This window comes from Boleophthalmus pectinirostris, unplaced genomic scaffold (genome assembly GCF_026225935.1).
Source record: "Boleophthalmus pectinirostris isolate CB_2022bp ecotype Guang Dong unplaced genomic scaffold, ASM2622593v1 HiC_scaffold_4, whole genome shotgun sequence".
Taxonomy (NCBI): domain Eukaryota; kingdom Metazoa; phylum Chordata; class Actinopteri; order Gobiiformes; family Gobiidae; genus Boleophthalmus; species Boleophthalmus pectinirostris.
In genome coordinates this window covers 35,675,529-35,688,143 of record NW_026571353.1, presented here as the reverse complement: position 1 = coordinate 35,688,143, position 12,615 = coordinate 35,675,529, and the positions used below count along the sequence as shown (strand labels likewise).

At 41.2% G+C, this 12,615-nt stretch overlaps 1 protein-coding gene across 1 annotated transcript; it reads right to left on the bottom strand.

Annotated features, from left to right (window-relative positions):
• Nucleotides 1-456: 456 nt before the first annotated feature.
• Nucleotides 457-12,155, bottom strand: bmpr1ba (bone morphogenetic protein receptor, type IBa). The gene is made up of 10 exons (XM_020917384.2): nt 11,995-12,155; nt 10,690-10,789; nt 9,895-9,997; nt 6,589-6,682; nt 5,685-5,823; nt 3,825-4,017; nt 2,097-2,394; nt 1,767-1,942; nt 734-864; nt 457-615 (listed from the first exon to the last, which is right to left on the bottom strand). The coding sequence occupies exons 1-10, from the start codon at nt 12,138-12,140 to the stop codon at nt 490-492; spliced, it is 1,506 nt and encodes a 501-aa protein (XP_020773043.1). The 5' UTR covers nt 12,141-12,155; the 3' UTR covers nt 457-489.
• Between the last annotated feature and the right edge of the window lie 460 nt (nt 12,156-12,615).

Here is a 12,615-nt window from a genome sequence, read left to right as displayed (position 1 = left end):
AACAGTGACTGGTCTAAACCACAGGGGCTGCTCGTACCAGCGCGAGCCGGAACAGATGAATTCTAGTGAGTTTCTTAACTCACAAATATCATGGGAATTCATCTCACTGCAAAAGGTTAAATCAATAACACCCTGAGAGTCCAAAAAACAGATTAACAAACAGAACAAATCTAAACTGGTCAAAATGAAGAAGAAAATTAACATATTTTCTTAATTGAAGCCAGTTTAACTTGTGTAGATCTTTTTTTGCAGTGTGTGAGTCACTCCAGTCACAGCAGCACCTCCAGAGGAACTAAGGCCCCAGAACTCTGCAGGTTCCACCTCGCCAGGGTCTGTCTGAACTGCTGCTGCCACAAGAGGGCCCTGAGATACACAAATGTCCTGCGGTCAATGAACACCACAGACCCTGAAGTCCTGAGGGTCACTAAACCCTTTTGATGCCCTTTGGGTCAGAGAACCCCTCGCACTTTGATGTCCTTGGATGTCCCCTCACACTTTGATGTCCTGAGACTCGGACATCTTGGCCAGTGTCTTTTTGACCCTCAGGGCGGTCAGTCTGGAGGCCGGGTTATGGGCCCAACACTCGGTCATCAGCTTCCCGATCTGTCTCAGACACTGTGGACAAAGAAACACAGGGATTGTAAAATTACAGCCTTTTAAATTGCCCATTATGCACACCACATTCATACACAGACATGGTGTACAGTGTTTTGCTCAGGGGCACGTGTCTCACCTCATCACTGGTCCAGCGGTTGGGGAAAGAGGGACGGAGCTTCTTGATGCAGACCACCTCCCTCATGTCTTCATAGGACGGGTCTGTGGGCACCAGGTCATGGTACGGCAGCTGGTACTCCTCCAGGATCCCTGAACAACAGAAGGACACAAGTTTAGTTTCTGTTGGGAAACTTCATGTTTTTATTAAGTTATAAGTAGAGTAGAGTTCCACGAAAGGAAATAAATACCATATTTTTCAGACTATAAGTTGCTCTGGAGTATAAATCGCACCAGATAAGGAAAAGTGTAATGAAGAAGAAAAAAATATATAAGTGGCACTTTTTGGGGGAAATTTATTTTATAAAATCTGAGACCAAGAACCGATATTTCATCTTGAAAGGTAAGTTAGAGTACAAACACTCCAAATCACTAAATCCACTGAATTCTTTATCCTTGGTGTCACTTCTGAGCAACTCCACAACCTCCAGAGGTAAACGGAGCGGCCTTTCTGAATCCCGACAGGATGGTTTCGGTTGTCACTGAAGTCCAGGCTTTGTCCATCCATCCAGTGACTTCCAGGAACGTTGCATGGCGCATCCTCCCGGTGTCACAAGTTTCTCGCTCACTCCAAACTTTCTTTCTGCTGCTTGATTATTGTTTTCAGCTGCAGATTTCACTACTTTCAGCTTGTAATCTGCAAAATATGATTTTCTTTTTGGGGGAATTTGTGTTTAGTCTTCTCAGGTGTTTTACATAAATTTGTTTAAATTTGTACAGATGTAATGGTGCGATCGACTGACATGATCCCAGACAGGACAGAGGCTCTTTCTGCAGGAGACATGTGCAGTAGAGCAAAGTGACAGTGGCACAGGAGTAATAGCAGATACTGGCACCCAAGCCTAGAGGAATTTTTATATATAAGTCACACTGATGTATAAGTCGCAGGACCACCCAAACCATGAAAAAAGTAAAACTTATAGTCCGAAAAACACAGTAATCATGCACTAAAACCTGTCAAATCACATTATATAATGAGTATAACACGTGTGTACCTCCAGAGACACAGCGACGTGCGATCTCCCACAGAATGAGCCCAAAGCTGTACATGTCGGCCATGATGTAGGACTGAAAGTGGTTCCGGTTCAGGGTCTCGTCCAGAACCTCCGGGGGCATGTAGCGCTTTGTCCCCACCCGGGTGTTCGGAGGGATGTCCACCTCATTAGTGTCACTGTGAACAAAACAAGCGCACCTCTGGCATTAGATACACAGCGGAGATTCTTGTACAATTTATCTGCACCACTTTTGCTCAAATACATAGGGAAGAAAATCAGTCTTTAAAAGATACGAAATACATGACAACCATATTTTCCCACAGTTCTGACCTGATGAACTTGACGGCCAGCCCCAGGTCGGCGATGCAGCAGGTCCCGTTCCTCTTCACCAGGATGTTTTTGCTCTTCAGGTCCCGGTGGGCGATGGCGGGTTTCCCTTGGGTGCCAAAGATCTCGGTGTGGAGGTGACACAGGCCGGACACGGAGGAGTAGGCCAGTCTGAGCATGCTCTGACTGTCTAGCGTGGTGGACTTGAGGTAGTCGTAGAGGGAGCCGTTCTCGTGGTAGTCCGTGATGAGGTAGAGCTGAGTCCAGGAGCCGGTGCCTTTAATGTCGGCCGCGATGAAGCCTAAAGGGAGAGCAGAGTTTGGTTTGACACACTTTTGTCATGCAATATTTCATCTAGAATAATCACTGAACCTGTGTTGTGCTCTACAGGGTGGTCTCTGTACTGTAGTCTTTATTCATTCTCTTACACTTTGATTTTGTTGTATTCCGTTGTGTGCATAGACCCTCTAAAGAAGTGGACTGAGGGAGTGTGTTCAGGTACAGTCAAATAAAGTTAATTGATAGTATAGTAAAAAAAAAAAGCCAATCAGGAGCGAGGTTGTTGAAGGTACTTGCCCCTTCCGAAACAACAACAATAGGTTCTATTCACATTTATGTCAAAACCAGGAAGACATTTGGAAAGATGCGATGACAACTTCCGGCGAGCTGTGTTTGCGGTAGTAAGTCTGACAAAATCTAGGAAAAATGAGAAAATGTTCCAGTTTTCTTCATCTACATGTCATTATAGTATTCCGTTATGTTCGGCGAATCAACAACTACAAGCACACCTCAGTTTTCGTCATTTCCGCACTGTCGCACAACTCCGAGCGCGAGATGAGGGCAGCAAACTCAAGATGATTTCAAACAGCACATACGTCTGCAGTCTTCATTGTAACGCTGATCACATTTACTTCAGTGGGTTTTATGACAGATGGTCGGCGAACCCAGTGTCGGAACTACACTGGAATTTATTATCGCATCTTGTCTGGTTTGTGACGTAAGTGTGAATAGAGTCTACAGAGAGCGAGTTAAAACACACACTTTAAGCCAAAAATATGTTTGGAACACAGTGGCTAGCGGGTAACTGATGTCTATTTATGGATACTTTGCAGTGAGATCACGCTGGGGGTGTTCTAACATCATTTCTACAGCGAAAACGAGTTTTAAGATTGTCTGAAAACTCAAGAAAAAATATACAATGACAATTTAAATGGCACATATTGAGTAGTCTGTGCTCAATACAAGCATTCATGATCCTATTTAGGAGTTTAGGAGGAGTGACTAACTGAAAAACTGTTGAGTTGTAACTATAATTTTGTGTGTGTGTGTAGGGTGACCAGAACCCTATGTCCTGTGTCCTCTGTCCCAGCAGATTTATCCAAAACCTCTGATTTGTCCCAGTTTTATACAAGAAATATCCGTGGTGTCCCTATTTTTGACCAATTTGATCCCTGCCGACATTAAAGAGACGCATAAATTGTAAATTGTTTCGATAAAATACAGAAAAGTTGCTTAAAAATGACCAAAACACAAAGAAAATGTGACTATGCTGACTTAAATGTTCATCATGAATGGTCTCTGCATAACAATTTTCCTTATTTACGCACTCGTTTCACAGTTTTATTATTACCAACCACCAAAAAAGCGGGAATGTCTCGGTTTTTTATTTTGAAATTCTGGTCAGCCTTTGTGTGAGAGACTTGACATGAGCTGCAAAGTATCTATACTGACCGAGTATGTTCTGGTGCCTCATGAGCACAGTCTGGTAGATCTCCGTCTCTCTGAACCAGCTGGCCTCCTCTGTGGTGAAGAACACTTTTACAGCCACTTTCTCTCCTCTCCATCGGCCCATCCACACCTCCCCGTACCGGCCTTTCCCGATCTGCTTCACCATCTGGATCTGCTTGGCGATGGTCCTCTGCACCTGGAGCCCAGAGCACAGCAATATGGTCAAGACAAAACAATCTATTCTGGCAATGCCTAAAAAGGGTTTTATGTAACTTTTTCTTTTTTTGTCTCCATGGAGATGTTTTTGGCTTTGTCTGTATGGCATTAAACATACTGTATGTCATTGCTGGCAATTAAAACCATCAGGCCAAGTGACAATCTGAAGAAGCGATCGGCTCATTGCAAGAATGTACACTACCGCTCAAAAGTTTTAGAACACCCCAATTGCTTTTCCAGTTATTTATTGCAATTCAAGTCGTGCAAGTTTAATGAAGAGTTTGAAATGGTACAAAGGTAATGCCAAAACTACTTCAGGAAAAAAGAACAAAATGGTAAACTTGAAAACATGGAGTGGCCAGCACAATCTCCAGACTGACCCGATTATCCTTCCGAAACGGTTTTCCGAGGAAGTGACATGCCCATTTTCCTGGGACGGTGTGACTCGTACCTCAATGGCGGTATGTGTCTATGCCCACTGTGACGTGTAAATATGAAGTGTTTTCATTGTGTTTGGACACTTTGGTGGTTTAAATGACTGAAATGAGTTTCAGTCACTCGTATCACTACAGAACCTTACCACGTCCATATCACCGCCTGTGGGTTTAGGAGTCAGTGTTGTGTAAGGCCAATACTGAACAAATACTTGATTTTTAATGGGCGTTAATGTTCCTAAGGTTATAACGGAAGAGAAATCATAACATAAAATGAAGTGCAAATTTCAAAAATTAAATAAAATAAAGTGGCAGTGTTTTTATTAGATGAGGGAATAGTTATAATCATAATCCACATAATGATACACTTCAAACTCAGATGTGACATCAAATCTGAGATCCAAATGGGAGTCGGAAAATAATCAAATGCAGGGTTAAACCGCATCGAGCTGGTTTGGTGTGAACTGGACAGAAGAGTGAAGCAACCTACAAGTGCCACACATTTATGGAAACTTCTGCAACAGACTTGGAAAGAAATTTATGAAGAATATTTGATTTTCTTTTGTAGAAAGAAGGAGTGTGTTCAGCTGTGATATCTGCAAAAGGCGAACACTTTGATGAGTCAAAAGTTTAGAATATGTTTTGGTCTATAAATTGATTCCATGATTTCTTTTTCAACTCAAACTGCTTTGATCTATGCTTCATTTCCGAGCAATGACACAATAAACTGAATAATTTTCAGTCAAAAACTGGAAAAAGTGTAGTGTTCTAAAACTTTTGACCTGTAGTGTATGTTTATCAATTTTTTTTAGCAAAACAAAAATAAATGAAAGATACATGAGTTTAATGCCACACTGTGAAACATTCCAAACAATAAAATCTCTGTGGAAACATTTAAATATTATTATGATTTTTGAGTACTTTTTATGTTTTTTCCCCATCCTTCTCAGACATTCAGTTTAATTAAAATTGAGCTGCCATGGTTTGGTTGCCATTAAAATAATAAATGCAGAAACATGAAAAAACAAAACAAAAAAAACTTGCATACGTCTCACCAGCAGAGGGAGTCCTGACCCTGACATTGAGCTCTGGGACTGTGGGACTGTTGGATCAAGTCTTTGAGCGACTCTCCAGTTGGGTTGTGAATATGAGTATGAGTGTATGAGTGAGAGTGTGTGTGTGTGATAATAAAACTGTAATGCAAATGTCTCACCAGCAGAGGGAGCCCTGAGCCTGAGCCTGAGCTCTGGGACTGTTGGATCAGGTCTTTGAGGGACTCTCCAGGAGGAATGAAGGTCTCATCTTGCTCCAGACTCATGCTGTAGCGTGGACGAGACTCCTGACGCTTGTACCTGCACATGAAGGTCAGATTATACACAAAAGTCACATAATACTAGTGTCAAATATTATTCCAATGACGGAGGGTAAGTTCAGAGTTTTTTTTTTTTTAGTTATATTCCTTTGTATTTATGACTTTCAGATGACAGCATGACCTTCTACAGATCAATAATATTTAATATAGATTATTTTTGTTGTAACATAGTTTGTGAATGTACCTTTTGGATATTTCACTGTAAAGTACAATGTAACAGGAAAAACTATAATCTAGAATCTGAAAAAAATCAAATTGGGAAAACTCTCCCCTCAGTCTTATTAAGATTGTATATCTGTATATAAATGACTAACCTGAGCTTTAAGGCATGTTTTGTTTCATTCACATGTTTGAGTAATCCTGTATTATTAGTTTGTCTACGTCTCCAAAGCTCAAAATGCTCTGTTCCACCTTATGATGTCATATAGTGGTAGTTTTCAAGTAGAAAATGACAATGCCAGGGCTGAAGTTATCCAAATGATTCTAGTGAAGGGTGGAGTTTAAAAACACACTTGTCTTACTATACGATGTCACGAGGTGGAGTGTTTTCTGTTTGAGAAAAGAACTCAGCCTTAATATGTAGGGTTTGTGTGTTAAACATGTGTGAATGAAACAAAACACAACTCCAGGTCTGTTTTTGACAAGGGAACAATGTCCCAACATGGTAAAAAGATCCTGAGAGTTAATTAATATAGGACATTTAAAGCAGGGTGCTGGTAATCGTAGCAGAAACCTTTAGTCTCACCTGAAGTAGCAGAAGACGATGATGCCGATCAGGATGAAGAAACAGACGATCACAGAGATGATGAGAGCCATGTGGTGGATACTGGGGTCATAGGCTGAGCAGAGAGAGAGAGAAAAATAAATGAGAACAGGAGAAGAGGGACAGTGTCTACATTAGAGCTGCATGTGTCCTCATATTTATTGATAAAGCTTTTACACCTCAGTTTTGGCCCCATCCACACTAGTATGTATTCGAGTCGTTTTCATTGTGGATGCAGCGTTCGTTCACACTAATCTGATGGAAAACGGCTCCAGAGACGGAACGATCTGATGCTGACAGCTCCCACGAATTCATCTGAGTACAGATCTGATCCGGGACTGTGTGGACGCCTGAAAACGTTGATACTCTGATGTAGGAGCTCTAGTTGCATCCTTACTGGACCACGTCACTGTGACTTCCGCCTTCCTGATTCGCTGGGTTTGTGACATCGGTCATGTGACGCTTTTGCAGAAAACAGTTTAAACAGAGACAAACGGGAAAGAGCGGCGCTAGAACTGCCAGAACATTACCAGAACACCCCTCTGTCACGGAAAGAACACATATTTTCCACTGAGTCGTGTCCTTTTTAAGTCCGAACGAAGCTGAACCGAGTCATGGCACAAAGAGCAAGCTGGTTTTTTGAGCATTTAGTTTATGCAAATTAGTCATGTGGTTTTAAGTTTAATTTCTGTAAAACGTAAACAAATACACGCAAAGCTGTGAGGATAGGGAAGGCTTTGACTGTGGACACAAAAGCAACGTGTCTGGACGCAAATTGTTTCCGATACAGTGATACAGTGATTCTTTTCAGTGTAAACATAACCTTTATTTTGTCTTATTGAATTGGGGTTGTCAAAAGTATCGAAAATCAGATACCAATTGAACCTAAAACTAGTATCGAAACTAGTTATTGAGGTAGTAGGGTCACGTACAGAACTTGAACCTTCAACAAGACCATTTCTGATGAACTGCTAAAATAGAAAGGTTGAAAACATCTCAAGATTTGCTTCGCTGTGTCAGAATCATCCATCACTAGCGTTGTTACGATTCTAAAAGGCTTTAAACTTGCCACAATGATAATAAAAAACACTTTCTTCAGATAATAGAATGTGATTTTCAACATTTAATCATAATACTTTTTTATACTACCTGCTCAAATAAGTATCTACTAGTTTTATTATCATTTAGTACATGATTTTCGATTCCTTTTGACAACCTTATCCAACTCTAGCTGAAATAATATGTTCTGAACTCTCCTCTCCCCCTCTCTGTAACTGTGAATGCCCTCTCTCCGCCTCCAGGTTAGACGATCTTAAGCTTGTGTCCTCCTCTCACAGACTTAAAAGAGAAGGGGACAGTAAATCAGTCCGCAGATATTTTTTTCTCATCTATTTCTCATCCTGTTGTGGCAGTCTGGAGTTGTTCCCTGCAGGCCTGGATGAGCACCAGAGGAGGCCCAGGACGCTGGATGGATTCCCCCTGATCGAGGCTCCTCATTGGGTTACAGATTGATGACAGTGCCCTTGGTGTCTGCCGGAGTGGAGACGGGGGATACAGCTATTTTTTTTTTTCTCCTCAACACAGTTTAAGCCTCGGGGGTATAAAGACAGGGTGGTGTGGACAAACCCTTTTAAATCTTCCCTTTGTGGGTGTATTGCTTTGCAGTTCTGTGGTGGAATGCGCAGTGTCTACAGTTAGCATCACACCCTCAAGGGAAAGCTGCAAAGTATCAATATGATCTTGAACTGACTTTTTGAACTTTTAGCAACAGGAGCTATACTTGGCTTGAAATAACACATAACAATAACACATTTCAAGGGATAGATGGCCACAGAAAAAAGTCACAATAAACTTAACAATTGACTACTGTATTTTTCGGACTATAAGGCACACTTAAAATCCTTTCATTTTCTCAAAAATCGACAATGCGCCTTATGATCCGGTGTGCCTTATGTATTAATTCTGGTTGTGCTTGCTGACCTCGAACCGATTTTATGTGGTACACGGCGGTCAAAAATCTGTCAAAATGTTTTAATACGACTTTGGTAAACTATGAAGCCGCACCGCTTGATGGATTGTCGGAGCATTAGGTCTACAGTAGTCATGAGCCTCGCGGAGTCCCACAGAGTCCGACAGAACACGCCACATCACACCACAATAGTGATGTTTTGTGTCTGTTTTTTTTAGCTCTTATAGTTTATGCAAATGACCCATATGCTTTTAAGTTTCATGTCTGTAAAATGTAAACAAATGTGCGCAAAGCTGCATTAAACACATTATTACTCAATGTATGTTTGAGTCCTTCTCGTAGGAAATAAAAAAAACAAACTTAAATTATCCATCCACATTCACATTCATATTACACATTCACTAAGACAGAGAGGCAACGCCGGGCGAATTATGCCACGATCTGCCAATGGATCATGGACGCCTGGACCAAGGGATCAGTCCCAAGTGTCATTGGTTTGTTTCACTTAATGCGCCTTATAATCCAGTGCACCTTATGTATGAAAATAGACGAGAGAATTCAACATTATTGATATTGTGTTTTATAATCCAGTGCCTAGTGCCTCCACTCAATTTCATTTCTCTCCAGCGACTAGGTCAAGAATTGAAATAAACTAGATGGTTTGCAAGAACATCAGAACTTGTAGACCGCGCACCGGCCAATCAGCGAAGAGCTGTGAAGGCATGATGTCAAACTCAAGTGCCTGTCTGGGTCCCTTTTGTGGTACAACACAACAGTAAACAAAGAGGTCGAGATGGATGTAGACGAAGACATTCTGTGTTGGCAACCAGAGATCGAGGATTTAAAGCCGGAACAAAGAGAATGTTTGGTGAATTTTATCAAAGGGAAAGACTTTATTGCCCTTCTTCCTACGGGATTTGGCGCATTACATACACCATGACCAAAGAGCAGCGATTGGTTAAATAAAAAAAAGTACCCGCCTACCATCGAGCAAACGAATCCTAATGCTGAGAGGTCAGACGGTTTCCACGACGTGAAACCGGTTAATGAACCAGGCTAATCCAGTGCACCTTATAGTCCAAAAAATACAGTAGGCTACTTGTTACCACTGATATAGGGGGCGCTGTTGAGAAACACACAGATTAGTGGCTGTGGTTGGACCAGCCCAAGTCTGGACAGAGGATTTTTACACTCTGCAGTTCGATTCCAGACACTTCTAAGTTTGAACAGAGTATAGAAGAGACTGACTGCAGGTAAGGGCAGAGTGGGGTACATGTAGTGTGTGTAAATGATGTCAGGGGGCGCTGTTGGGCACTTACTGGGCGGTTCCATGGGCGGTAAAGTGGGGTGCAGGTGTCTGTTGCAGTAATCCTCATCTGAACAACACTCCAGGGATTTACGGCCTAATGAGTTGGAAGTCTCCTGAAAATAAATACAATCACATTTTTATATCTTAAAACCACATATTCTGCTTTAACGGATGATTTCTTTCCACTTAATGACATAACAAGGGCTAAAAACTTCAGAGATACTTAAAAATGTGAATTACACAAACCCAGATTAGATATTATTTATGACTAAACATAACGCATCACAAAAAAGACTGAAAAGAATGTATAATCTTTTAGAGAAATGTTTGAAAAAAAGAAAAAAAAAGAAAAGAAAAAAAGCCAAGATAAGCTGAGCGCACCTGACCCTGCACAGCAAGATTGATTCTTGAGATATCTGAGAGTTCACAAACTCACGAGAATTCATCTTGTGAGACTTCCGCTTTTAGGATCAAATTCACCCAGCAGCGAGTCGACCAATCGCGGATCAGCACTGAGGTTTGTGTGATAGCCAAAGCAAAGCGCCCAAACAAACCAAGACAAACATGGCACACAGATGTAGTTCAGCCTATTCTAGTGAAAATCTGGACTTTTTTGTTTGTGAAAATCGTGCAGAAGAGAAGAGCTTTGTGGAGGATAGATGTCTGCGCTTTTCTCTAAACTGGATTTAACCAAAGTTTGATTGGAAGCATCACAACAGATGAACAAGACGAACCCTGATGTTTCACAGATGTTATTTAGTTAAGCATACTAAGTCTTTTTTAAATGAGAGTTTAAGAGACTGACCCGACACTGGAACTCAGAGCCCTTCTTCCCCAAACAGCCTGAGGCGAGCACTGGGACCCCACCCTCCTCCTCCACCATGGTGAAGCAGAAACCGTCTGTCCTGAAGAGAGAGACAGAACACATCAGTTATGGCTGCATGTTACAAAGACTACGTTCAGACCGCAGGGTTTAACGCTCAATTTGGATTTTTTTGTGAAATCTGATTTTTTTGCGTTGTTGTTCACATTTCAAATTAAATGTGACTTGTATGTGATCTCCAGTGTGAACTTTCAATGCCCCAAAAGTGTCCCACAGGTGCTTTGGCGTGCTCAGTGTTTACGGAAGTTGCCTAAACATGGACGCAACATTGAGCACTTGGAGATTTTAAAGTCGCTGTCGTACTGAAGCTTGAACATGTACAACTTATTTGTTTGAAGGAGAAGCTTGAGAAGGAGAAAGACGAGGTTTTTGGTCATGGAGTTTTGTGGGGCAGTGGCAGAAATGTCCGTATAAAGGAATGTGTGGGTGTGGAGTCGTAGCCAAGAGTGGTGGCATTGTTTTGTGCTTCACTGCTTCACAGTTCTTACACAAGTTTTCATATGACGAGAAGAATGTTTGTGTATATTTGTGCGTGAAGGTGGGATGAAAGCGACCTGGCCGTTCAGACTGAAGTCGCATGTCAAAAGATCGGATATGTATCGGTTTTAGGAGCACATATCCACGTGGCCTGGGTCGCATTTGAAAAAATCTGACTGTCATTAAAAGATCAGATACAGGAGCATTGGGGCGAAAAAAAATCGGATTTGGGTTACTTCAGGCTGCAGTCTGGACGTAGCCTAAGTCACAATAACAGTAATTTAACCATGGAAATGAACACATGAAGTCTAAATCCTGAGCAGCTGCTACATGTGTGAAAGAAACAAAAGTAGTGTTTGGAGAGGAATATTAAACACTGGTGAATAGGACTGCATAATATTAAAATTTTTGATTTGATGTTGTTTTATTGGAAGCAAATAAACTGGCTTTCTCTTCATTTCTTGAACATAAAGAAGAGTTAATAATTATTACCATTTGACACAAAAAATACCCCAGTTTCTTTCTCTTAAGCCTGAACTCCATACCACATGTTTTTACTGACAGGGGACTGGCTGTAGATCTCTCCATTACAAAGACCCAAACTATTTATTGACCACTGACACTAGAATCTCTGCCCAGTCCGAGTGGTTCATATCATAATAATAACATAATATAGGTGCTTAAATCATTTTTAAAATTCTGAGTTTTGCAGCCAATAAAAAGAATAATGAGACTAGAATGACTTCTGACCTGCACGTGTTGTTGACCGAGTCGTCTGGACAGTGGTGGTTACAGTAGCACCACAGAAGCCTCTGATTGGCTGAAGCCGGGGCCACGCTGCTGCTCAGGTCCCGCCCGCTCTCCCCTGACTCTCGACTGGACGCCTGCAGGAGCATGCTGTCCAAGATGTTACCTGGGAACAAAAAACAAACAAAACAAAAAACACGTTAGCGCAATATTTAATGTAACTGTTGATCTTGTACCTCATTTTTACTGTCTTGAAACGTGAAAAACAGAACTAGCAGTGATCCAAAGTTATTCCTCACTTACCTTGTGCATTCAGATCATCCTAATCATTCACCACAATGAGTTTATAAACACTTTTAACAGATCAGAGCCAAGTGTTGCCATCATGGTAAAGCTAAAAACAACTACCATGCTAACTAGGCACTTTCTGATTCACATATATGCTTTATAATTAGATAGTTAAAAGTAAACACTGGATTTATTTGGACATTTATGGCGATATCTGCAGTTTTCTAAGTTGTTTTAAATGAATATTGTGATTTAAAATATGTACATTATAACATAATGATGTCATATATTATAACTATGGGTTTTCTTTAAGTCCAGGTTTTGCTCCAGTGTTAC

Coding starts and splice junctions, on each gene's coding strand:
- bmpr1ba (XM_020917384.2), bottom strand. CDS start 12,140: ATGCTCCTGCAGGCGTCCAGTCGAGAGTCAGGGGAGAGCGGGCGGGAC. Junction 9,998..10,689: donor GCTCTGAGTTCCAGTGTCGG/GTCAGTCTCTTA, acceptor ATTTATTTTCAG/GAGACTTCCAACTCATTAGG. Junction 6,683..9,894: donor ACCGCCCATGGAACCGCCCA/GTAAGTGCCCAA, acceptor CTCTCTGCTCAG/CCTATGACCCCAGTATCCAC.